We start from the raw sequence: 27,877 nt of genomic DNA on the forward strand, positions 1-27,877 counted from the left end.
GTGAGACTTTTTCATGCCTCATCTGTCTGGTAGTCCCAGTGAATCGGGTGTTTTAGGGACTTGGAAAGATTCATTCACCAGGAATGTTGTCTACTCCTGTTCGAGCAACATCTGATGAAGCGTTTCGTAGATCAGACACGGACGAACACGTCGTTAGTTTCGGTTCTTTTCATGGGATTTGTTGACAGGAAGGAAACTCGAGTGTGTGTGCAGGGTTTGGTGATGTCTCCTCACGTCACCCTCGCCTCCCTGGTGTGGAGGAGAAACAACACCTGCATGTTGTGACTAATTATTTCCAGTTGCCATCTTTGTTCGGGTCATGATGGACAAACAAACACACACACACACACACACAGAACTACAGTGTATCATTTAAAGAGGAGCGAGAGGTAGATACTCGACAAGAGCGAGGCCAGGCTGGGTCACCTCCTCGGTGTGTGTGGTGTGTGTGTGGTATGTGTGGTGTGTGTGTGTGTGTTACAGCTCACACACACTCTCACTCCTACCAGTCTGAGCGGGTTTTCTTGTCTCACTAGCTCCCCCTATTGTTTGAAGAAAGAGAGGCTCCAGACGAGAGGAGGTGCGTTTGTCTTAAATAGAGACAGGAGGAGGAGGAGGAGGTGGGGCGGGCGGGGTTACAGTGTCATTTGAAAGAGGAAAAGGGTGAGACGGGGTGAGACGGGGGGAGATTTCTACGTGTTTCTGTACACAGAGTCGTTCTCTCCAGCCTCCACGTGGCCCGACAGAGCAGAAAACAGTGTTTATTACTAGACGACGCTTTGCCGCTGTGCCCTGAGAGGAAGTCTGGATCGGGGTGTGTGTCTGTGTGTGTGTGTGTGTGTGTGTGTGTGTGTGTGTGTGTAAAAATTGGGTTACCCTTGCCACTAAACCCTGAGTGTGTGTGTGTGTGTGTCAATAACGTTTCTGATAGTTTTGAGTGTTGATGGGAAAATATGGAGCCAGGAGCAAAGGCCATCAAAAAGGGGGCGGTTGAGTTTTGTGTGTGTGTGTGTGTGTGTGTGTGTGTGTGTGTGGGTTCTTAGTTGTCAGCCACTCGAGCAGTCGGTGGCGCTGGTGGACCCACAGGAACTGCAGGTACCGCTTCAGGCTGTGCGGGTGGCGGGCCGGGGTCTGGAACGAGAACACACGCTGGATTTAGAACACGAGAAAATAAGACCCGCCCCTTGATCCACCCAAAGGCATGCTGGGTAAATCTGAACACACAAAACATTTGTACTCACACATGCCGTTGGGAGCGCCAGGGTGGCGTGGGGGCATCATGGGAGGCATGCCGCCGGGAGGGGGCCCAGCGGAGGGCGGGCCGGGCATCATACGCCCGGGCATCGGCTGACCCGGTCCCATCGGTCCTGTAGGGTCGGGGAGATTTATGTCAATATATAACGATACAGCAACGCTGCATTACAAGAAAAACTTTAAACAACGTTCATGTTTATTGAAGTTGTAACCCCGACATCACACCGGGCTCAGCTGTGACTTCAGATCCCACCCGTAGAGTTTCACGAGTGTTTCGCCCTCCACACTTTGTTCACTTGCTCAGATTTTTCTGCTTCTAACATGAGGAAGTAGGCTGAGTTAAGCTGACGCCTTTTTTGTCTGCAGAGGGGCTTTTATTTTGAAAATTTCTGCGTCTCCACCTCTGCTGTGGTTCTTCGCCTCACCTGTCTGTCCTGGGTGGTGCGGGGCCATGGGGTGGTGACCCATCGGAGGGTATCCGGGGTGCATGGCACCTCCGGGTGGAGGCCCTCCGTGGTGGGGCACCGGTGCTCCGTGGTGAGGCTGCGGCCCTCCGGGGTGCATGCCCGGTGGATGGGGTCCAGATCCCGGAGCCTGGCCGTGGCCTTGAGCGTGGGCGGCGGCGGCTGCCGCTGCAGCGGCGGCTTGCTGCTCCATCTGCTGCCGCGCCTTCATCTCTGCGTATTTGAGCTGCTCCATGTGGAACGCCTGGCGCTCGGTGAGAAGCTGCTGCCGCTGAAGCTCCAACTGCAGAGACCCAAACATTTTACAGTTAAAGCAGTGTGTTATGTGACTGACGGATAGCAGATATTCAAGTTAGTCAGAATTATGCTAAAATATTTTCCCCAACTACATTTAAGTTCCCTGTAAGGACAAACTTTGTAAATTCAGTTTATTTCTGTTTATTCCCATGGAAAGTTTGCAGTTTTGTAAATTCACAGAAATGTGCAGCCCTAATTGGGCTGAATTGTTCATGAATGTCTGTGTTGGTTGTTGTCAGATCATGTCATTAAAACTTACATGAATTCACGTCATATTTAGAAGTAGAAAAACATCTTTGCATGTTTTTCAAAGCGTAATGAGAATAATCGACAAAAGGACGAGAGTGTCTCGTGATTTTAGGAGCTCTGTGTTTCACAGCTGACGGCAGCAGCAGAAGTTTCATTTCTCTCTGGTCTCTAGAAGGCAAACCTCCTTTTCATGCACTATTTACAGCTGTGAAACCGGGCTACGCTGCCCTGATGCCTTCACGGGAAAAAAAAACACAGTTTTACACTTTGGCTGGCGTCTCCAGGGATTGTCCGGCGGCCACACACACCCACACAGCGGAGGACTAATCATACAGCCTGCAGAGGACGGCGGCGGGTCTGGAAAATGTTTTATTCGCACCTCAGCTCCCTCACAAAGAGTGAGTCTCTGTGGAGGATTTGGACCAAGCGGGAAGCAGCTTGCTCGGTGGCCAACGTTGGCCGATGAACTCCAAATATTTACTACTTATTTCAATTTAGCAGCCGCATAGGAAGGACTGTGTGACACCGGGTCACAATAACTACCACTGAACTCTTTAACCTCTGAGTGTGCGACGTGTTTCACCGTCACTGGGTCCGGACTCAACATTGAGCTTCTATGTTACGTTCCCCTGATAGATATTTGTACATGTAACCGTGAAGTGATCAGCCCGTCAACCTCAGAAAATAAATGACCTGCTAAAGTTTGTTTTTGTTTCATTTTTGGGCGCCGTGAAACATGAAATCATCTTCATGGAGCTCTGGATCAAACAGACTTCCTGCTGACTGTTCTGTGAAACTTCTCTGTACGTATCTGCACGGCTCGATCATCTGTAGCTACTTTGATTACGTCACATCTTCAGAAGAATCTTCCAGGTCACCTTTCACAGATATCAATCCGAGTTTAGACAATATATATTTGTTCCCACCTTCACCTCTCTGTGATCTACACAGTTCATGATGGACAGACCAGCTGCAGACTGGACACTGCAGGACGAGCTTCTGTTAACAGATCTCCTTCTTCATTATTCATCACCACAGCCGAGAGCACTTAACCGAGTGTGTGGAGGTAAGTGAAACGTTCATGCCATTAACCATTAACATCCATCCAACGCTCAAAAAGCGGCGTTTTTGACTTACGGCCTCTTTCTCTCGGTCCATGATGGTCTCGAGTTCCTCGAAGTGCCTCAGCTTGATCTCCAGCTTCTTCATCTGGGTCTCCACCAGCAGAGCCACCAGGGACTTGATCTTCCTCTCCTCCACAGCTGCCAAGTGCTGAGAGGAAGAGTGAAAGAAGAGAGACGTCAAGTTTAAAACACATTCTCTAGTTATTTCGTACTATAGTTATGTACTTTCTTTACATGTTTCAAACGCTGTACTCATTGCAAAGTTTTCACTGACGGCTCAGGTGAGCATGAGGACGATCAGACCAGCTAAAGTGTGTTTTGCTGTGTCAGCGCTCTCCCGCAGCCTCACCTTGGCCTTGGTGGCAGCAGATGCCAGAGCGGCGGCGGCCGCGGTGGCGATGTTCCCCTCTTCGATGTCGTGCTCCAGTTTCTTCCTCTTGTCCTCCGCTCCCTCCTCCGAGGCCGCCTTCTCCTCTTTGTCTTTGTCCTGCTCCGAGGACGACGTCTCCATGGCTTCGTCTTTGTCTTTGTCTGACGGGGACAGAAATTTGGTGTTTTTATGAAAACACAAAGAGCTTCTGTTCTATAGAAGTTTTAAAGGACAGCTGAGTTAAAAAGAAACAAACTTTGGGAAATGTTTCTACATAAAACCTCTGGAGGGAACCTGAGCTGAAATAATTAGTCATTTAGTTGATGCATAGAAGAATGATCACAACTACTGTGTAATTAATTATCTAATTAGTTATTATAAGTCATTTTTCAGCTTTTTAGTGAGACCTCGCTGCTTTTCTGTTCAGCGTCCAGCAGCTCCTTGAAGGAAATTGATTCTCAAACTGATTGAGGACAAAAAATAATCGTTAGCTGGAGCCTTACTTCGGAGCTAGTTGCTAAGATGCGTATGACGTAGGCGCGTTGGACATTTTCTTATTTCATCACGAGTTTCCGTGGTTACCTGCTGGAGCCGTCTTGGCCTCCCCTCCCTCTTCGTTCTCCTCCTCGCGCTCCGATGCCTCCGCTCCCTCCTTCTTCACCTTGTCGGCGGCCTCCGTCTTGTCGCCGCTCTTCTCTGCAGACTCGCTGGGTTTCTCAGCCTCGTCCTTCAGCTCCGCCTGAAGGAGAAGGACAAAGACACGCGACGATAAGCGGCCCGCGTCGACTCCACGGGAAGTAACCCTGAGGTCAAAGTCTGACTTTGGGTCTAAGAAAACTTTGAGTTGCGAGCTGCAGCCTTTGTAAAACACAACTAAGATGTTAGAAACTCATCAATGCGGCTGCATGTGAAAACCTCGACTTAGTCTATTTGGAAAATAACAGCTGATAAACACCATGATGCTCTTGGGCAAATCATGTGACATATCGTGACTCTTGCTGGGACGATCGCTGTGATTTGGACAAAGTGTCCAAAAGGTTAATGGAAGCTAACGAGCAGAGCAGAGACGAGGTGCCGTCGGGCCTTTCCCATCCGCGAAAGAGATTTTAAGATTTTAAGATGTTTACCTCAGGCTGATTTTCATGTATTTAAATTGATGACGGTCACATGACCTTCCACTGATGTTTGTTTTGACTCAATCCCACATTAGAGCAAAAGAAAACTGTTTTTATTAATGATTAATCCTGAAACTAATTAAGCATTATCCCACATACGTCCTGCCGCCAGAAACAAGCTGCCGTGTTTCGCTCTGAGATTTGTTGACAGAGTGTTTCCTCGACACGTAGGAGGAGATCTTCTCACCTTATCGGCCTGCTGGGAGTCGGAGTCCGTGTCCATCTTCTCTGCCTCTGTGCTTTCTGTAAATGACAAGAGCGTGTCGAGATATCAGCGTCATGTCACAGACTAAAAGTGAACGAGAAGTTTCACTGTTCATTCATCCCCCAGTGATTTGTTTAACGGGCAGGCAGGCGATGAAGGTGCCACACACACACACACACACACACACGTGACCGGGTTGAACACACGTGTGCGGCTGAGTGTTAAACCGTGTCACGGGTGCACTTGAGCGCACGTTAAGGGTTTGAGTATCGACTGATGTGTGTCGGTCGAGTGCTTCAGGCAGGATGAGAGCGCTGAACGTATTTAAGCTTATTGATTCACATCTGAGGTGTGTGTGTGTGTGTGTGTGTGTGTGTGTGTGTGTGTGTGAAAGCAATAAACACAAGACAGAGCGTGATGACCCAGTTTTCTGCTCCCCCTCCTCCAACTACCCCACCCCATCTGCCACGGTTGTTTTAATCCACTGGTTACCGCGGCAGTATGCGCACACACTGTTTCTTAACTCTCACCGCCTGCTTGTATATCTGACATGTGTGTCACTATTTTTAGTCCAATGTGGTGAAATAAAGGAAGCAGAGGACAAAGTGATGACACTCTCCAGTCCTTTTTAACCACATTAGGCAGCTCCACGCTCTGCTGCCTACTAGTGGCTGCAGAAGTCACAAAAAAATCCAAATGTACAGGCTACGTGCAACATTTCTTGCTGTAGTTTTAGTTGTACCACCTCCTCCACTTCCTCCTCCTCTTCCTCCTCCTTGCGTATCACTCACCGGTCTTTTCTGGCTCCTCGGGGGCGGTGCCAGCGATGCCGCTGCTCTCCAGGCCGAAGGCGGGGTCCACCTTCCCCGTGCTGCGGGCTGCCTCCTGAACCTTTTTCACGTGAGCCTCCACCAACTCTGCCGGCACCTCCTCGCGCACACGGGAGAACTCCTCTGCAGACGGAAAGTATTGATTATTGATATACAGCTTCACGATGGAACAAATGCTCTGATGTTTATTTATATATCCTCACCTAGAGCTGCCCTGGCGGCGGCAGATGCCACTCTGGGATCGACCACAGAGGCCAGGAAGGCGACTGTGCTCATGACGGGGTTTCCGGACTGGCTGAAGGGGATTGGCTGGTAGGCCAGAGGGCCCAGGGAGGCTTCAGTGCTCTCCAGGTACGGATCCTCGATGGGCAGCCGCAGGAAGTGCAGGATACACTCGTCCTGGGTGCGTGAACCGATGTGCTCGGACACTTTGTTCCAGTCGTCCTTGAACATCTCCAGAGCCTGGAAGAGGTGAAGGGAGTGAACGCACACATCTTAGTCACGATACGAGTCATGTGCAGCCGAGGAGCGGAAGGACTGAATTTAAAAGGTTGTCAGCGGAGGACGGGGCGCTGTGGAAATCAAAGCACTTCGGAAGTATAGAAAGTTAGTTTTGAGGAAGTAAACATTTATAAAGCCACGAAAGAGGAAGTGAGTGTGTAGTAAAGAGAGTAAAAGAAGTGTAATAAGAGGACAAGAGGGTAACACAGAGGAAGTGGCTGAGTTTCACAATCCAGAATATTTGAACAGGCTTCTTTCCTCTCACCTCCAGCAGCAGGAGCGTCTCCTGCTCGGTCCATTCCCTGGTGATGGTGACAGCTTTACCCTGCGGACAGGTAATAAGAGTTTTACCTACAGCCTCCAACATGAGAGCAAGAAAGATTCTGTCATGGGATATTTAACCGAGCTGACCTTGGGGTTTTTCTTGTTGTAGAGGTCGGTGCGAAGGCCGAAGTTCTGCAGGTCGATGGCCTTGTCTTTGCCTTTGTCTGCGAAGTTGGGCATTTGCTGTGGAGGGGGGATCTGCAGGGATGAAACACAATGATCAACGTTTACACTAAAGTACGACGCTGCGGGACTCTGTGCTGATGCGACACATCGGTCTGCCTTACCGGTGGGGGTCTGTGGTTCAGGGGCATGAGGCCGGACGGTGTGTCAGCCAGCACGGTGAAGTGAGGCGTGGGTGGGGGGCCCATGGGCAACGGGCGACTGTCGGCGTCGACCTGGTAGTTCACCAAACCCCACTGCTCCAAGAAGGCGTGAACCCTGCCGACAGACAAAGACATTAATTAACGACAGACGTCACATTTCTCTGAACATCTGTGGAGTTCACACAGCAAAGGAACTTTCCGAGCTCAGTCAGATGATCCAAACTATCAGTTTTGGGGATACTAAGCAACAGACAACAGCTATCAAAGCTGGCCTTAGAGCGGTGGGACGTGATTTTCTTTAAACACTGAGATTACGGTTACACATTTTCAGGCCGTCTCTCCTGGAAGAAATTCAGAATGCTGCACAGAGTTGTTCAAATAAAAATAAAAAAGGGGAAACCCAAACTAATCACAACACGACGTGTGTGAGAGAGATCCCTGATTTAGTTTAAACCTGAATTTCACGGCTCACCTCATGATGGCACAGACGTCCCCGGTCAAGTTCCTGCGACAGGAAGTGGAGGTGAGGTACTCCTGAGGGTTCAGCCGGTATGTGTCGATCATGAAGTTGCGGTAGGCCAGGTAGCTGTTGACGAGGAAAGAGATTCAACAGGACGGTCTGCGGCATCGTACGAGAATTACATGTATGAAACGTGTGACTGTGTGTGTGTGTGTGTGTGTGTGTGTGTGTGTGTGTGTGTAAAAACTCACATCTCAGGAGTTTTGGACTTGTTCTTCCCGTTAAAGAATTCGGGCAGAGCTCTTCTCTCGATCTCATGGATGCTGGAAGGAAAAGAAAAGTTAAAGTTTCTGATTTTACATGATGAAAAAATAACTCAACTTCTAAATTACAACCCGTTTAATCACATGGGAAATCTCAAACATACAAGTCATTTGAGTCACATTGAGGAGCATTATGTTGAGTGTAGCGCCATCTAGTGGCCAAGTTGCAGACTGCAGCGTCCTTCACACACCCTACACTACTGAATTCGAACATTATGATTATAATACACTACGTGGACAAAAGTATGTGGACACTTAAAGTAAAGGTCTATGTTAATGCAACACATTTTGGACAATGCTATGCTTCCAACTTTGTGGCAGCAGTTTGGGGTAAGACTTTTCTGTCCATAGAGATATGGATTTGATGGTTTGCTGAGTTTGGTGTGGGCTCCGCACAGAGCACCTTTGGGATGAACTGGAACGGAGATCGCAAAGATCTGGAAGAGTGGAAGCCGTTAGAGTTGCAAATGGGAGGCCAAATCCATATTAATGTATCTGTATTGGCGTCCGAATACTTTTGTCCATATAGCGTATTTAAATCTGACACACTGGAGCTTTAACTGCCAGACCCGAGACACACTTCTTAAAATGAACTCCATGTACAGCAGCTGCTGTTGGACAGAAGCTTTATGACGCCCGTGTGTGGCAGTGACGCGTCGATCCTCGTCCTCCGGCTCTTACCAGTTGTAGTCGAACCAAGCGCTGTAGCTGGGGATGATGATGTGGTGAGTCTGTTCAGTCACGTTGTCCTCGCCGGCGTCGATCAGTCGGTTGATCTCGGCTTTGCCCTGTTCCTCGTCGTCCTGCAGACGGAGACAAAGAGAGGTCAGCGTGATGAAAGCTGCTCAGTGTGAACAGGACCGGGAGGCGTGTGAAGACAGTAAGTCCATCCAAAAAGGAGTTCGTCATTTTTTTAAACCAATAAAACTTTTATCTGATTAACAGATTCAATTAAAGCACAAAAGTTAATTGTTCGCTATTTATGTTGAAACGTTGCATCAATCTATTATTTATGTTTAAATTCTGTTGTTCAAAAATATTTTATATACCAGAAATAATTAATTTTTGGGATGTATTTTGTGATGACTGTTTGTTGTATCGTGTTGTGAATGGTTTCCATTTGATTTGAAGGTTCATTAACAATATTTCTAGAGTGGGAGACAGTTTATGTTGGATTTGTTTGAGTCCGTCAGTCATCAGTAAGGACGCTTCACACACCAGCGCTGTTCAGTCCGCTTTAAACGGACCAGAGTTTGTTTTCTCGGAGAGTCCGGTTCTTTTGAGCAGGTGTGAAAGCACGTCCGAGCTCTGGTCCGCCTGAAAACGTGGGTCTCGGTCCGCTTTGTAAGTGAAGCCTGGTGCGGTTCTCTTACAGCGGGAAAGCAAGATCAGAAAGCCAAAATCGATGAGCTGGCTTTTCTTCTTCCGATTCAAACGAGTCAAACGAGCAGCTGTAGTATCTGCATGACGTTGAGGTTTGGTCCACTTTTAAAAGTGCAGTGTGAAAGTGAAACAAACCAAACCCCCCGGACGATCCTGGCGTGAAAGCAACATCAGTCTGAAGGTTCTCGGTCGTCCAGGTCGTCTTACGTTGAGGAGAGCTGAATCTGGAGCAACTGGACTTGGCTGTAGATCTGTGAAGATGTTTCACCTCTTTCTTCAGTTCTGACTGACCGGTGTGGAAACTCTCGCCCCAAATTTAACAAATAACGGTAATCCTGGAGGTTTGACGACGCCTCTTTGAGCTCTGATAACACCTGACGTGCCTTTGTCATTATTTTTCCTCATTTATTGATGCAAAACTCAATTTGATTCATAATGACAACAATCGTTGGTGGCTGCAGGCCAAGTCATTCAAACAGTCAGCACACACTCCCTCCCTCGCAGTGTTCGGTCTGATGCCTTACCTTTCCTCCAGACAGCACAGAGTCGTCCTCCATGTCATCTGGAAAGACACAAACACAGATTCAAAGCTGAGACACTTCACGCCGGCCTGATGCTCGTATTCTGATCTGATTCACTTAAATTCAACCAAACTGATCGATTCAGTTAAAGAGGTTTCGCACCTAAGTCGGCCATATTCCCTCCTTTGACCGGAGTATTCTCACTGTCTTTCTTTGAATTTGCTGTAAATAGAAGAAAAGACATTTCATTCAGCCGTGGAGGCATTAACAAGCACTCTGGTGCAAAGAGGTCCAAAAGAGGACACGAAAATAGAGTGCCATGGAGTGTGTGTTGAGTAAAAAGTGGGACATTCCTGGTGGGACTTGGTCTAAAAAGAGCATGTTCAGTAAGAAGTGTGTGTGTTCGGTTTTAGAGGGAATCTTTAAGGAGGAGCTGGATGTTAAACACACATCTTCAGGTCTCTCATCTAACCTGACAGACTCGCCTGTCTGCTTCTACAGTGAAATTATGAAATTCATGATTTTGTTCCAGTAAAAGCGTCATAAATAAATAAATAAGTGTATATATCTATCTCTATATATCCAAAAGGAGAAGCTCTGTGCACTGAAACCTGCAACTTCCCGACGAACACATTCAGACCTGCAGTTTTTGGGTCATTGTGCTCAGCAGCCTCTTCTTTCTTTCTTTCTTTCTTTCTTTCTTTCTTTCTTTCTTTCCCTCCTCCAGAGCTTCACGTCTGCTCTCCAGTGATCTGATACAGCAGCCGTACGCGCCAAACTAACGACAAGCCACGACAAGTTTAAAAATGTTCTGACATAACCCCCCACCACCCCCACCAGGGCTTCTGGTTCATCCAGCGTGAGCGCAGAACATATTTCTACCAGCTTTGTGCCAGTTATTTGTACCGATAAGAGCTGAAACTGGCAGAACCTGAAGCGCGTGCACCTCGCTTAAGACGTAACGCAACAGGTGAGCAAGAGGGAAGGAGCGTGGTACAAACAAACGGGACGAAGCGGATACTGTTGACATATGACATTCAGCCTCATCGTGACATCTACAGGAAACTCCAGAGAGGAAGCCGGTGAGGAGCAGAAACCTTCAAGCTCATTGAGAAACTGTTTAAAGCCAATTCCTGCTGGTTTGTAATAATGTTTGTTATTAAATATCTTCAGTTTTGGGCTGTCGATTGAATTTCTTAAATGAATTTTTATCTAAAAGTTGATAAATAATAAAAGTTATTGGGAATATTTCCTCCTTCAGTCAGCACATTATCACATATGATCAAATTCATGCCATTAAAATCAAAAAGAGGGAGCGTCCGGCAGTACCGTACCATTCTTGGACATGCTGCCCTCCTCCATGCTGGCTCCAGCTGAGGAGTCGTCCATGTCCTTGGTCATGTCCTCCTCCGTGTCCTCCTCTTCGCCTCTGTGGCCCCGTCGCTTCCAGTGAGGCCCCGGGTTCCTGACAGCAAACACACCGTACGTCAGTGATTCATCAGGAGATAGAGGAAGAGACAGGAAGAAGAGTTCTGTTTTCACGTGTTTCCTGTTAACGGATTGCCGTTCATAGCGCTGAGTGTGCGTTACACCTTCGCCACAGGTGATCTAGTGTCAGCGTCTACCTTCCAGTGAACACGACCTCTGAAAGCAGCTGTCATTTAAAGATGACACGGTCTGTTCTCGTTAACTCAGCTTTGGTTTGTTGACTATGAGAAAAATGGAAAATAACAAACTGCTCTTAACTCTAAAGAAATAAAAAAAGAAGCTGGCCTCCTCACCCCTTCTTTCCTCCCTTCTTGCGGGATTCGGCGGGAGTGCTGGGCGGCGAGGGCGAGCGCCTCCTCTTCTTGCCGGCGGAGTTGGCCTTGCGCTCCTTGCGATCGGGTGTACGGGAAGACTGATCAGACAAACCCCCGTTGCAGCGCAGAGGGGGGGAGCGAGGGATGGAGGATGAGAGAAAGAGCAGCAGAATGAGAGGATGGAACGGTCGCACACACAAGGAGGGGGAAGCGGCGGGAGAACAACGACGGGGGAGGGGGGGAGGGGCGGGATGCCGTGGTGGAGGTGGTGGTGGAGGAGACGACCAGGGTTCCTGTAAACTGTCCTTGCTGGAAATAGCTTCTCTTTCACCCAAACCTTCACTTCTTAATTTGTGCACTGCGGTGAAATATTTAAATGTGCCATAAATTCTCTTTAGCAGACAGATCATGACATAACTTCTCTAATGTTTGAGTTTATCTGGTCACTGTGAACCAAATGTGACCAAAGTTATCTGCCTTTATAAAGTTTGATGTCTTAATGTTGGTTGTGTCGTAGAGGGAGTTTCCTCCTTCACTTTACAATCTGGTGATTTAGTTTATCAGCTTTTATTCTGGTTTTTAAAAATCCTAGAAATTTTAAAATTAGAAATTAATTTTCCAAACATGGACAGAAACCCTGAAACACATTAGAAAGACAAAGAGTGAGGAAAGGTTTGGAAAGGATGCGCAACACACAGACAGACACAGACAGACAGACAGACAGACACAGACAGACGGCGATCCACAGGGCGTGGCTACATGCAACAACACAAACTCGCAGCACAGATTTACTCTGAAACACAATCATCAGCAGCAGCAAACAGCGGACTCGAGCTCCACCGAGAGCTGGAGAACCCGACACAGGACTTCAAATATTTCTGACAAACGCGTGCAGCACAAATATCTACCTCCTCCTCTTTGGGGAAAATCCTCTGGCGGAAGCTGACCGGCTTCTTGTTCTCGTCCACCTCGTAGTCTTCTTCGTTCATCCACTCGTTGAAGGCGTCGGTGTCCATAACCCACTTGGCGTGGACCTGTCGGAGGGAGGAGTGAGGAAGAGAGACCATGGTTCAGCCTCAGTGACGACCGCTGCCCTGATTTTCATTCAGTGTTTTCCCGAAAGACAAACTCACAGATTTGTTAGAGCTTAAAAACTTTTAACAAACATAAACATCTGTTCAGTGTAGCAGCCACAACCAGCCAATGTTTACGGCCTCCAGAGCCCGACCGGTTTCTGAGGCTGTACCAATATGACTATGACTACTTTATTAAACAAATAACTTTAATCAAGAATATTTAAGTTTGTTAAATCATCTAACACAGACATAAGTGTGAGCTGCTTCATCTCGTTCTGTCCTGCCTGCCTCAGTGCTGTAACACAGTTCACTCTGCCTGATGAACTTTGCAGTGACACCATCATATATATTTTAAAGGTTATCGGCTACAACAGGCCAGTCGATAGATCTAACGGCCTCGACTGAAACTAGCTGTCTGTTTGTTTTGTCTCTTTTTGGTTTGAAGGTGTTGAACTCGTTCAAAGTTCCTTCTCTGCTTGGACTCCTTGTCGCTCACCTTCCATGGTCTGTCAGTGCTCGGTGGTTCCTCCACGTCCCCATCCACCTCGCTGGCTGATACCCAGGTATCATAGCTGAGAGAATAAAAAGCAGCCATGAGTCAGCGATGAGTAAAACACAGATGAACGTAAACGTTGTCTTCGCGTCTGATCAGAAATCTGCTCACCTGTCCGGGGAGAGACCCCAGTGCACCAACACCTGCTTGTCCTTCCTCATGACCGGACGAAGCCACTCTTCTGTACGCACACAAACCAATGCTGACACGTACTATACAAAACAACGAGCATTACATCAAGAAAAACATGTTCTACCCTACCTTCTTCCTGTTGGGATAGAGAGGGGTAAATGTGGTGGGTGGCCTTCGACTTGTCGTCAGTGATGGAGCCCTGAAGACGACAAAGTGGAAATTCAAACAGAGTTCACGACTTCGCTGAAGAATCTTTTGGACACTGGATAGTTCGACGTGGTACGTTCGGGCTCACCTGGTGTCTTTTGATGATGTCTTTGAGCTTGCTGGCTTGTTTCTGCTCAATGTCCGGCGACAGGAAGACAGTCGGTCGAGTCAGGCAGTTATTCTACAAGGGCAGAAACAGCATTCAGCAAGAAACACTCACATGGCGAACATCTACAGACGTCCTAATGAACCACACTGAGCTGTTGTGTTGATCCTGTACCTGGACCAAGTTCTTCTCCACGTTTAAGAACATTTCCACGTTCCTGTCCATCCGGGATGGATTCTGCAGGTCGAATCTGCGCCTGGGAATGTTGGACAGAGAACAGTAAGACGTAAATGATGAGGTGGCTGCAGTTCAATCAGCACCACCATAGAAAACTAGTGTTATATTATTCTTGACGTGCGTCACCACAGAGTTTCATCGGAGTGAAAGCGAGTGCTCCTCCCAATCATTGGGGGTAGTTAATTAGGTTGTGGCGGTGGGAGACGCATGGTATGCCGAGAAACGTTGTCTTTGGTGGAGAAGTTAAACTTTTGGAGAGAAGCTATTCAGCGACCGACCGGTCAAATTGCTCCTGTTCAGCCTGACATGTCAGTGAAACTGGCAGAAATCCAGGCGCAGATTGTAGCCGTGTCCTTGCTTGATTAATCTTGTGTATCGGGCTTCTACGTCTGTGTCTATCTTGCGGTCTATGGCGCCAAAATAGCGATGCTAATAAGCTTCCTTTGGTTTGTTTGTTCCAGAGACAGCTGTGGTCAAGAGACATAGGCACTGAATGATGCAGAGGGAGCACTGGTAGCAAAAAAACAGTTAATAAGAGAAATCAAGTTATTTTCACCGCTGCCCAACGCCTGATCTGGTCCGAGTACAGCCTCACAGCTCAGCTCACCCTTTATGCACGTCAAAAACAAGTCAACTCACCACCCCTGCTCGCTCTTAAACTTGTAGACCGAGCCCAGGATGTGACAGAGAGCACCTCCCGCCTTGAAATCCAGGAAACACTTGGCCTGAAGAGAGAGGAGACGTACGCTTCAGTACGTGGATTTAACAGAAAACACAAAAAGGGCGTGTGAGGCGTGCTTACGGGTAACTTAGTGAGAGCCGGGTTGTTGACTCTGCGTCCGAACGCGTCCTCCTGGAACTGCAGCAGCTGGACCACCAGACCAGCCAAGGATTTACTGGAGGGAGAGTCATTTTGGACATACTGGGAAGAGACGGGAAGAAAACACGCTGATTAATACACAAACAAACACAGTAGCACAACTCTAAGACGAACAATTAAAGGTAAACACTTGTTTATTTTATCCACGTCGTCCACACTGTTCAAACGTTTGAGGGCAGGTTAATCATGTGAAGCTGCAAACATAGATGCATTTAATTCAATATCCACTGGAGGTCAAAGGTCAGGGTCGATAACAACACTAGGAGCTCGCCGGAGCGGTCACAGGTCTTAGTATCTACTAAATCTCCATCCTGGCCACAGTTTCCACCCCTGCACTGTTACGGCCGCTGCTGTTTCTCCCCGGCATATATGTGCGTGTGAAGTCTGTCCCATATGAAAATGCAGGTGTGCGGATGCCGGTTCCCGGTTGGCCCCAACTGGAGGAGCCGGGGTGAACATCAGTGCGCGTCCGTGAGTCGAGTATCCTTCCCGTGCCGCCAATCAGAGGGGCCCAATAACGCAGCATCACGGGCATTTAAACCGGAGCCGCCAGAACATCGGGGCGGCTTGTTTTGTGTGGCGCGAGCTCGCCTTGTTTGGTAACTGATTGGTGAGGAGTATTAGTTAGAAAGTTACTGATTAGTTACTGATCACTAGTTTATGGGTGCTGTTTCTGATGTTTTGTTAGATAAAAGCAGCTTAAATGTGAAGTTTTTGTTTCTCGTTTTGGTTTTCAACTTTAGAATAGCGCAGGTTCTGTTTAGAGCCCTCTGTGTTATATTTGTTTGCAGCACTCGTGCGCCCTTTGTTCCCTTTTGCCTCAACTCCTTTTGTTAAAACAATTGTTCGTTAATTAAAACTCCTTTATTTATTAACCTTAAAGTCTAGTTTTATGTTACTACTTCATACCCTTATATCTGGTCGTAACATAAATGGGGGCTCGTCTGGGATTTGAACCCGGGACCTCTCACACCCGAGGCGAGAATCAAACCCTTAGATACACAGCTACGACACTGTCAAGTCAACACTGCTGTATGTACAGAACACACAGAACTGAATGTTTCCCTCATATCCCAAACGACAACATACATGAAATATAAAAATATATACAAGTATCCAATTTAAAAAAACTCTGGAAGTCAGACACCGTGCGTCAGTTTAAGATCTGGTTAGGTGAGGTCAAGTTCGATACGGCATGATGGACCTGGACAATGTAACACTGATCTTTCAGTTCATTTATTTATTTATTTATAACTTTTATTTAACCAGATAAAAACCCATTGAGATCAAGACCTCTTTCACAAGGGCGACCTGGCCAAGAAAGGCAGCAGCGCACGTCATAGTGGTAAAAAACAAACAGACAAACAACAGTAACACACAGTTACAGATACATTAACAATTTAAGAGCATAGGCACTGTTCAAAGATTTCCATTGTCTTTTTTTTTAGATGGAGCGGAAAGCTTCCAGAGGAAGAAGTTCTGCAATTTTAAGTTTGGATTGGAGGGCGTTCCAAACAGACGAAACTGAATGCTTTTTTACTTGTTTCAGTTCTGACTCGAGGAGCAGCAAGATGCAGAATGTCACCTGAGCGTCGCTCATAACGGCTTAGTTATGAGCGAGTTAAGCCAAGAAGAGCCTAACACGGGACTCACACAGGAAGCGGAACGGTCGTTTGCCCGGCGTCAACTCACAGCGGACGCCGATCAGCCGCGGAACGGCAGCGGAGCGAGCCGGCCGTATTCACGCGAGAATCCTGGACATACCCAAGACCCCGCGATAAACAGTGTATAAAGAAAACAACAACAACAAACAGCTGACTTTGCTTCTCCGACGTGGAGGAGATTATAAAAAGCATCTGTTGTGTCATAAATGATTGTCTTCAACAATCAGTCTCTCGTTGAGACCCTTTGATCGATCTTTGATCACCTGGTGCCACCGGTCATGACGTAACGTTGATGCGAAGGTGTAAAAAGCTACATGAACTGCGTATTGTGTTTTATATTGAAGGGGGGCGGAAGTTTATTATGTTGATTCTGTGTCGGATTTCCTGTCTGGTGCGCAGTGCTCTGTTGAAATTTACGAGGTTCAGCCGCGGCTCGCGGAAAAAATAGAAATCCTGCGGAAAGATCGCACCGTGGCGCGGAGAGACGCTTCTGGGACGCTGCTGATCCGCGACCGGTGTGAGTCTCATCGACTAGACTGGCTTCTATTTGCTGCGGTGACCGCAGCGGTGCCGTGCCCGGTGTGAGTTGGCCTTGATACACCAGAGTCATCCAGTGTGTGTCGCGTCTCTGAGGAAGGCACGCCAGCTTTTGTTCACAGAGCGCCGTCTGTGTTTAGCACTTCTAGTGTCAGTGATGCAGCAGTGTACGTAGTTATTGTTTTGTTTGTTCTGTGTCTGTTTTGTAAAAGAAAAATATATTTAAAGAAAGAGACGATGTAATAGGCCAAATTAAAAAAAAAAAGACCTGGTCTATTTCTACCGCAGACGGTGTGGAGGAGACACAAACATGTGTAAACAAACATGTCACATGTTCATCAGAACAGCTGCTGTGATCTGGGTTATTACATGTAACAATGTGTGTTGTTGTTATGACGCGTGTGTTTGAATGGGAGCACACACACACACACACACACACACACACACACACACACACTCACTCTTTGTTTGGGCTGAACTTGGTGGGCTGCAGTGTGCAGACGCCAAAATAAGAGCGCTCTTTCAAAATAAAACAAACAATCTGATGATTATTTCCAGACTTTAACGTGAATAAAAACCTGACCCGGGTTTGTGTTTAGCTGATATTAGAAGTTGTTTTAATCGCATTGTTATCCCGTGACTAGCTCCCCCCGGGGCCTGACACGCTCCTGATGACGATAATCTGTTATTTTATGAATTAAAGAGACGTTTCTAACCTGAGCTGAACACCTGGCGCTCACCTGAAGCGGCTCACCTGCAGCTCGGTTTGTCAACATTTACCGCCCGAGCGTGTTTTTATGTAACGACGCCGAAAACGGCTAGGCGGCTAACAGCGAAGCTAACTGATAAAACAGCTTCGGTTAAGGCAGAACCGGAGCCGAGCTAACATGGTGTGTGTGTGTGTGTGTGCATCACTTATAACCACGCAGACAAAAGGGGAAAGTTCGTGTGAACGGTCCAAACTTTTAGTTCTAGTCCAGTTTGAAGTGGCGGTTGGTCGGCTAGTTAGCTTAGCTTAGCTTAGCTTAGCATTGTGGCGGGCCGCCGTTCAAATGAATGGAGCAGCTAGCAGCAGCTAGCAGCTAGCTCACCTTCTTGTAGTGCTTCCCGACCCACAGCCGAACCGTCTCCAGCTGCGATATCGTCTCAGAACTCTCCCAGAACTTCGTGGACGGACCGCCGTCCTTCTTTCGTCCCACCGCGGTACCGCTGCCGGCCGGGCCGCCGGTAGCCGTCCGCCTGAGCCCGCCCTCCGCCGCCCGCCCTCCTCTGCCGTGGTCGCCGCCGCCGTCGCCATTGTGTGTGTTTGTGTCCGCTGCGTCTCTTTCTCCTCCGTGCCAGCTTTAGAATGACACTGCGCAGCCGCAGACGGGGTCACACGTCAGGTCTCGCGAGGCTCATGTGGAAGGGCTTATGGGAAATGTAGGCAACTACAATATAAAAAAAAAAATATGAATACACACCACACACACACACACACACACACACACTAATAGATATATGATATTTGATTTGTCTTTTGTCTCGTGCTCACGTTCACAGAATTTACTTTAGTGTGCTCATTAAAACATGAAAACTGCAGCCATAAAAACAAAGCAGAGGACAATATAACAAAGGAAAATAACACAATACAGCCAATAATGATGCATGTAGAGAGGCTGATTTTAGCTGTAAAGCAATCAGGATCAAGCAACTTTTCATGATTTTTGTTTGATTTGCAAAGATCCAATATTTTGTTGCACTTAAAACACAAAAACAGAGCACAGCGACAAACAAAACAAATATTGATTGAAGGTTGCGTCAATGTAAACATTCATTTTTATTACATGGTTCCTCCTCCATCAATAAAACGGTACCTTTATCTTTCTTTAATAGACTTCATTGTTTTCAGAGACAGTGCTGGTGTTGTTGTTTACAGTCAATTCCGTATAAATGCGTTTGTAACTTCCTGCTCAGATAAACTATGAAACATTGCTGGGTGGATCATATAAGGCATAACTTTCCACTTTGATTAGATAAGTGTGGTGAACTTTGAATTCTCAGGATGTAATATTCGTGCGGAAAAAGAAAACAAAAAACCCATGTATTAACCAGGATATGAATAATAGAGTTAAATCAAAGAAGTTAACGCTAGACTCACATATATATACAATACACACACACACACCACACACAGACACAACGTTATATATCAGCAAAATACAACCCTGTAGATTTTATTTATAATTAAAGTCGGGAAATCCTCGTCAGATCAGAATAAGAATTATATATATAGATATATATATATATATATATATATATATATATATAGAATATAATAATATATATATATAATATATATATATATATGAGTATTATATATTTATATATATATAGAGCACGACGCAGAGAGACAGACGGAGGACTCATTCTTTGTTTGGGTTAAACTTGGTGATGGGTGACTGCAGCCTGCAGTGTTGACACCAAATAAAAAGTGCTCTTTCAAAATAAAATAAACAAGTTTTCTTATTTTCCATATATGTTCTGTCTCTCTACGACGACTTTAATCGTCTATTACATCGATAATGAAAAAATCAACAGAGGTTGTATGTTGCTGATAGTAGAAGTTGGGTCTATTATCTATCTAATCTATCTCTGCTATCTATTATCTACTATCTCATCTATCTCATCTATCTATCTATCTATCTATCGATCTATCTATCTATCTATCTATCTGATCTATCTATCTATCTATCTATCTATCTATATGTCTTACATCCACAACATTATTGTCACTGTACATTAAATTAAATATGCAGACATTGCATTACAAAGTTTTTCTATTTTCCAGTCTTGCAGGTTCTCATGGATCGTGGCCCACTTCAAATATTATTTATTAGTATATATATATAATATTATATAATTATTTATTTATATTATATATGTGATATTTGTTTTAATTTAATTAATATATTTAATATATCTTAATTTAATTTATATATATATGTATTTAGCAGTATAAACTCTATGGTATTAAACTCTATTATGTCATACTTCAAGAGTTTGTTTGTTTTCCTCTAATATAATATATATATATATATATATATATATATATATATTATAATTCTGATTCTGATCTGACGGGATTTCCCGACTTTAATGTAAATAAAAATCTAACAGGGTTGTATTTGGCTGATAGTAATATTGTGGTCCGTTGTGGTGTGTGTGGTGTGTGTGTGTGTTGTGTGTGTGTGTGTGTGTGTGTGTGTGTGTGTGTGTGGTATATATACAGACACACATATTATGTGAGTATAGAGTATAAACTCTTTGTATTAACTCTATTATTCATGTTTTCAATACATGGGTTTGTTTGTTTGTTTTTCTTTTCCAGCATCATATTACATCCTGAGAATCAAAGTTCACCTTATTTAATCAAAGTGGAAAGTTATGCCTTATATGATCCACCTGGCAACATATCAGCAATATTTCATAGTTTATCTGAGCAGGAAGTACAAACGCATTTATACGGGAATTGACTGTAAACAACAAGCACATGTCTTGTGAAACAAAATTAAGTCTATTAAAGATAAGATAAAGGTACAGTTTATTGATGGAGGAGGAAACCATGTAATAAAAATGAATGTTTACATTGAGCAACCTTCATCAAATATTTGTTTTGTTTGTCGTCCTGTGCTCTGTTTTTGTGTTTAATGTGCAACAAATTATTGGATCTTGCAAATCAAACAAAAACATCATGAAAAGGTTGCTGATCCCTGATTGCTTACAGCTAAAATCAGCCTTATCTACATGCATCGATATTGGCTGTATTGTGTTATTTTCCTTTGTTTATTTGTCCTCTGCTTTGTGTTTATGGCTGCATGTTTTTATGTTTAAAATGAGCACACTAAAGTAAATTCTTGGAGAAGTGAGCACGAGACAAAATCAAAGAAAAGAAACAAAAAACATCATAAAAAGCGAGTTATAAAAGTCGTCTGTGGTAAATCATCAATAAATAACAGCACGTGTCCTGATAAGATGTGTGCATAAATATCTCTGGTGGTTCACGTCAAATCATTTTCATCAACACAGAATAAACTGCAGCTCCTCATCTTCCTCTGAGTTCATCGTCAAAGTCAAGGTGAGTTTTTCTCTGTTTACTCTGCACTGATAATTACCAATACACAGTCTTTTATTTTAAGCACTGAGCATTTATTGTTATTTATGACTTTTGAACACTTTGGATATCCACTCTTGATAAAGATCAAATAAACTTCATACAATGTAATACTTTCTTTTCTGTCTCTTACAGAACAATGAAGCACAGGTTGGTTCTGTTTTTGCAGCTCCTCCTGGGGACGTGCTCGGCTTATGACTATCGTAAGTATGATCGGAGATCATAATGTTTCGAGCCTCCAAGGCTCCACAGTCAGTTCAGGTTTAGTCCTTTTCATGTTTTCCCCATGAAACATTGAACATGTATTCAAACGTTCTCATTCACAGCAAATTTGGCCCTGCGTGGAAGAGCGACCAGTCAGACCGTTATTTGCAGAATTTGGAGCTGCCTCCAATGCCATCGATGGAAACGTGATTCCAACTTACCGCTGGATCATGCACCTCCTGATGGACAGACAAACCCCTGGTGGAGAGTGGACCTGCGGGAGCCCTACATCGTCACCTCCATCATCATCACAAACAGAGGAGATGCTGTTCCAGAAAGGATCAACGGGGCAGAGATCCAAATCGGCAACTCTTTGCAAGACAATGGTGTCGCAAACCCGTGTAAGTAAAGTTAAAAACGCTTTGAGGTGTGGTTTTTCAGTAAATGAATGACTAAATTTTGACGACATATTTATACACATGACTCCTTATGGGTTGGTGTAATTCCTCAGATCCAAGCAGGAAGATCTTTAAAGATATTACTTTCACCAGCCGTGTGGAGGGACGTTATGTGACCGTGGTTCTACCTGGTGCTGGAAGGTCCTCACACTCTGAAGGAAGTCTACGGATCATGCCCCAACTGGTGAGAATAAAACATGAGGCTGAAGCCAGCAGATGGGATCCGTGTGCCTTATTGTGGTCACACTAGAAGTTAAACTGCATTCATTTGGATGACGTTGAACAGGCAGAGGGCGTACACTTTTCTGTTACTGAACTCAGATATCAGTGGTTGATGTTTTAACTGTGTCCTTTCTGCAGGAGAGAACCTGGCCCCAAGGAAAAGCCACGCAGTCGTCATTTGTATTCGTATTTAGGTGATGCAATCAGCCAAGATGGGAATCGGAACAGCGTCTGGGGCGAGGGTTCTTGTAGTCACACAAAAGCTCAATTTCAAGCCCCTGGTGGAGACGGGACCTGGCAAAACCCATAAAGTGTTTTTCTGTTATGGTAACCAACATAATAGAGGCTTCCTCGACTTAACGGAGCTGAGATCCGAATTGGAGATTCCTCTTGAAAACAATGGCAAAAACAATCCCAGGTCTGTTACAGTTATTATTTAAGATACTTTTGTATTAAAGGTTCTGATTCATGTGTGTCTGTCAATGTCATATGTTATTTAAATCTATGCAAACCTTTGAGTAATCTTAAGTAGTCAGTATCATTTTTTGCATTTATTCAACGTGTTTGATGAGTTACAAAGTAATTTTTTCTGCTGTGTGCTAGGTGTGCTGTGATCTCAAGCACCCTGGAGGTTTCACTGAAACCTCCAGTTGACGGGATGGACGGTCCGCTACGTTAACATCGTCATTCCTGAAGAACCGATACCTGCACGTGTGGCGAGGTGGAGGTGTCGGCTCCAGGCTGGACTAAAAATCTACAACGCTGACATTTGGATGGCTCGAAGTAACAATAATATAATATAAAAATAATATTGAAGGTGGCCACGATCCATGAGAACCTGCGGAGACCAGAAAATAAAAAAACTTTGTATATGCAATGTCGGCATATTTAATTTAATGGACAGTGACAATTAATGTGTGAGATGTAAGACATATAGTATAATAGATAGAATAGATAGATGATAGATAGAAGATAGAGTAGATAGATAGATAGATAGAATAGATAGATAGATGATAGATAGATAGATAGATAGATAGATAGATATGATAGATAGATAGATAGATAGATAGATAGATAGATAGATAGATAGATAGATAGATGATAGATGGATGATTTGTGTATAACTTTGTATTTTGTATTTGTTTGGATGATATTTGTTTTTTTGGCGATTGAAGATTTATTTGTTTACTGGAAGTTTTATTTGTACTGTCCACCACCGCCTGCACATGAATATTATATACCTTACTGAAATAAAACTCACTGTCTTGTCATGTCTTTTAACCACATTAATCGTTTGTTACATTTGTTATCATTAACAAGGAGTCTAAATCAGTGCAAATGGTATACTAACTGAACAGTACCTACAGCCCCACTACTGGTTAACAATTAAAGGATCAGTTTGATTTAGATGAGAAGATTTGTGCACTTTTTCTACATTTTTTCTGTAAGTGAAATGAAACAAACGCCTCTGAAAAGTAGCTTTATGGTTCAGTGCCTGTTCTGGTCTGTTAAAACGTTCTTTTCTTGGGCTTCATTTCCTCACACAATAGCGCACTTTGCAGTGTCTCAATAAAACCCGTCAACATAACGAGAAAGAGCATTGTAAGTGCAAGCTTGGCACATCAGCAAAGATACAAACGACAAAGTAAAAGCGTCAGGCTTGTCAGTTTTTATTAGAAATGTTACTCTTTACATCAAATCAAAGCAGGTTGATCCAACAAAAAAAGTACAAGTAAAAGAAAATACAAGACTGAAATAGTCCCGTTTGGTATTAATGGAGACAAGTGACATTTCCCCCTCCGGCACTCTCTTTTTACACACAGGCTGGGCAGCTGTTCTTGCCTGCCTTATGCGCCTGCAGTCCTAGTTCATGTTTTCCCAGCTTCAACAGGTGGGTTGTTGTCCGAACATGGTGAGCTCACACATGTCCAATGTCCTCAGTGTGTCATCTCTGGGGGACGAGCCACCCAAAGGCGCTCAAGCTTTCATTCAGCACCACAGAGAGCAGCCTTCATGTCACCATCAGTTCACTGTGATTGGGTCGCCTCGTCGACGGCTGCACCCGTCCCCAACGTTAGCAAGCTGACATCCCGTGAATATGAAGACTGAAAGATCGCTTTCGCCCCTAGTTGACTTCGCGACCATACAGGTAATATGAGTCGGGTTAGCACTGAAAAAGGCTAAAAAGTAACATGGCATTAAAGGCAAATTGATATATGAAATAATTACTGAGGCATTCTGGCCCTATAGTGTCGGCTGAGGGAAATTCTGGGCAGTGGACAGTGTAAAAGTTGAGGACCCCTGCCCCTATGTCCTATGTGACCCTCCGATTAGGATGAGGAAAAAGGTCCGTCAAAAGCAGGAAAACAAATAGAAGAAACGGAAGAAAAACACAGGAGGCATCCATACAAGAAATGTCATATATATTGAAGTCTATAGACCTCACCTCAAACACAAGAAGTACTTAAGCAACACCTGATCTACGTTTAAATAAGTTTTTAATGCGTTCTCTAGTTTTTAATTTTTTATTTTAAATGATCCCGGATCAGTTTCCCTTTGGGCCTCATGATGTTTCACAGACTTTGTTTTGTTTTCCTTCCTGCCTCCCCAGGCATCAATAAGGACATTCAGGCAATATTTCTATTCTCTAATTTTAGGTTTAATATCTTCCTGTTCATCAAAAAAAGAAAAAAAAAAAAGAAAAAAAAAAAAACCCCCCCCCCCCCCCCCCCCCTGAGCAGGAAGTTCAACAGCATTTAATACGGAAATGACTGTAAACAACAAGCACATGTTTTCTTCTTTGAAACAAAGGAAGTCTATAAAGATGAGATAAAGGTTAAAGGTTTTTTGATGAAGGAGGAGGAAAACATGTAAGTAAAAGTAAGATGCTGCTTTCTGTTACGGGAATTTTTTAGGACTGGATCAAATATCAAAATTGATTAAGTTGAATTTATGAGTCCTTGTACAAGAAGGAGCGTTTAACAGTGCAAACAGGGGTTACAGAGAAAAGGCTCCTCGGGAGCTCGAACATTGGTTCTTAGACATTTTTTAAAAATGGGGCTGTCTCAGACAACCTGCCTCACTGATACAGATGATATCATAATGTCCTTTTTTGGTTTTCTGCCTGTTCTGCTCAGTAATGGAGCAGTATGATTCATATCCAAATGATACTTCCCTGCCTGTCCTCTCATCTGGAATGTAAGCAATGCCAAGCGCTTTGGCTGCCTTGTTTTGTTTTCACTCGGGTGTCCTCTCGTAGGTTTTAATATTTTAAATGAGGCACACTACAGTAAATGAATTATTAGATGTGATGACTGATGAGACAAAATCAAATAAAAGAAAACAAACACATAAAAAGTTGCTGCTCCCTGATCTGAAGATCTGGTTTACATACCAGCTGAAAAACAGAAACAACTACTACTCATGGAAAGGAGTTATCAAAGTCGCTCTGTGGTAAACATCAATAAATAACAGCAACGGTCCGATTAACGTGTGGCATAAATATTGCTCGTGGTTCACGTCAAACTCTTTACATCAACAAGACTAAAACTGGCAGGCTCCTCATCTTCCTCGAGTTCACGTAAAGTCAAGGTGAGTTTTTTCTGTTTACCTGCCCTGATAATTACCATAACACTGTCTTTATTTAGCACCGGCATTATTGTTATTTGACTTTGAACCTTTGGATATCCACTTCTTGGTTAAAGATTCGACTAATAAACTTCATACAAATTGTATCGACTTTCTTTTCTGTCTCTTAACAGAACATGAAGCACAGGTTGGTTCGTTTTTGCAGCCCCTCCTGGGGACGTGCTCGGGCTTATGACTAATCGTAAGTATGATCTGGATCATCAATAACTTTTTTGTTTGCTGATGCTCCACAAGGCTCCACAGTCAGTTCCGGGTTAGTCTTTGTATGTTTTCCCCATGAAACAATTTGAAATGTATCGCAAACGTTCTCATTCACAAGCAAAATCTGTGGCTCTGCGTGAAAGAGCGACCCAGTCTAGACCGTATATTGACGCATTTGGGTGCTCTCCAATGCCATCGTGGAAAACGTCGATTCCAACTTCCACGCTGGATCCATTGCACCATCTCCTGATGTGCCGACAAACACCCCTGGTGGAGAGTGCGACCTGCTTGGAGCCCTACATCGTCACCATCCAATCATCATCAAACAGGAGGAGCTGTTCGGTCAGAGAGGAATCACGGGGCAGAGATCCACATCGGCAACTCTTGTGCAGAGACAATGGTGTCGCACAAACCGGTGGTAAGTAACGTTAAAAAACTCTTGAGGTGTGTTTCAGTAACTTGCAATGACTAACCTTTATTTGAGACATTTTTTATACAACATGACTCTCTCGCTATTTAGGGTTGGTGGTTAATTCCTCTATGCCAGCAGGAAGATCTTTAAAGATTTACTTATCAACCAGCCGGTGGAAGGGCACGTTATGTGTGACCGTGGCTTCCTACCTGGTGCTGAAGGGTCTCACCACTCTGTGTGAAGTGGCAGGTCTCGGATACCGTGCCCCAAACGGTGAGCATGAAACATGAGGCTGAGCCATGCACGACTTTGATCGTGTGCTTATTGTGGGTCCCACCTGAGAAGTTAACTGCATTCATTTGGATGACGTTAACAGCAGAGGGCGTACACTGTTCTGTACTACGAACTCAATTCGAGTGTTGCTGTTATGTGTCCTTTCTGCAGGAGAGAAACCTTCGCCCAAGAAAAGTCCAAACGCAGTCGTCATGTATTTTATTTAGGTGATGCCTATCATGCCATAGATGGGAATCGTCAACAACGTTCTGGGGCGATGGTTTCTTGTACTCACACAACAGCTAATAGTTCAGCACCTGGTGGAGACTGGACCTGGGCCAAAACCCATAACAGTGTTTTTCTGTTTATGGTAAACGCAAACAGAAAGAGGCTGCTCACGCACTGTAACGGAGCTGAGATTCGAAATTGGAGATTCTCGTGAAAACAAGGCAACAACAATGCCCAGGTCTGTTACAGTTATGTATTTAAGATACTTTGTTCAATAAAGTTTCTTTTCCATGTATGTCTGTCCATTTCATATTATTTAAATCTTTATGCAACCTTTGAGTAATCTTAAGTAGCAGTAGTTCATTTTTTGCAATTTATTCACTTTTGATCGAGTTAACAAAGTAATTTGTTTCTGCTGCTGCTAGGTGTGCTGTACTCAAGCATCCCTGGAAGGTTTCACTGAACCCTTCCAGTGTGAAAAACGGGAATGGACGGTCGCTACGTTAACATCGCATTCCTGAAGAACCGAGTACCTGCACGTGTGCGAGGTGGAGGTGTACGGTCCAGGTGGACTAAAAAATCTACCCTGACTTTGGATGGCTCGAACAGTAACAATAATCTCAATAAAAAAATATTTGAAGTGGGCACCGATCCAGAGAACCTGCGAGACAGGAAAAATAAAAAAACTTTGTATAGAATGTCGCCATATTTAATTTTGAATGTACAGGTGACAATAATGTTTGTGAGTGTAAGACATATAGATAGAGAGAGAGATAGATAGAATAGATAGATAGATAGATAGATAGATAGATAGGATAGATAGATAGATAGATAGATTAGATAGATAGATAGATAGAGAGATAGAGAGATAGATAGATAGATAGAGAGATAGATAGATAGATAGATAGATAGATAATAGATTAGATAGATAGATTAGATAGATAGATAGATAATGAAGTTTGTATAACTTTGTACTTTTGGGATTTGTTTTGGATGAATATTGTTGTTTTTTTGGCGAGTTGAAGATGTAATATTTGTTTTACTGGAAGTTTTATTTTGTACTGTCCACCGCAACCCC

At 44.5% G+C, this 27,877-nt stretch overlaps 1 protein-coding gene across 1 annotated transcript; it reads right to left on the reverse strand.

Moving 5' to 3' along the window:
• Positions 1 to 985: 985 nt before the first annotated feature.
• On the reverse strand, positions 986 to 19,766 carry smarcc1a (SWI/SNF related BAF chromatin remodeling complex subunit C1a). Its single transcript, XM_027287274.1, has 29 exons — positions 19,756 to 19,766; positions 18,092 to 18,341; positions 14,722 to 14,841; positions 14,559 to 14,644; positions 13,857 to 13,938; positions 13,665 to 13,757; positions 13,499 to 13,568; positions 13,349 to 13,418; positions 13,181 to 13,256; positions 12,517 to 12,642; positions 11,588 to 11,706; positions 11,141 to 11,271; positions 9,969 to 10,028; positions 9,810 to 9,847; positions 8,584 to 8,705; positions 7,831 to 7,902; positions 7,592 to 7,705; positions 7,081 to 7,234; positions 6,881 to 6,991; positions 6,735 to 6,794; positions 6,172 to 6,430; positions 5,930 to 6,091; positions 5,121 to 5,176; positions 4,341 to 4,497; positions 3,738 to 3,919; positions 3,402 to 3,536; positions 1,680 to 2,001; positions 1,242 to 1,367; positions 986 to 1,131 (listed from the first exon to the last, which is right to left on the reverse strand). The coding sequence occupies exons 1-29, from the start codon at positions 19,764 to 19,766 to the stop codon at positions 1,040 to 1,042; spliced, it is 3,456 nt and encodes a 1,151-aa protein (XP_027143075.1). The 3' UTR covers positions 986 to 1,039.
• Positions 19,767 to 27,877: the final 8,111 nt, after the last annotated feature.

The sequence above is a fragment of the Larimichthys crocea genome, chromosome XIII (assembly GCF_000972845.2).
Source record: "Larimichthys crocea isolate SSNF chromosome XIII, L_crocea_2.0, whole genome shotgun sequence".
NCBI classification, from domain to species: Eukaryota; Metazoa; Chordata; class Actinopteri; family Sciaenidae; genus Larimichthys; species Larimichthys crocea.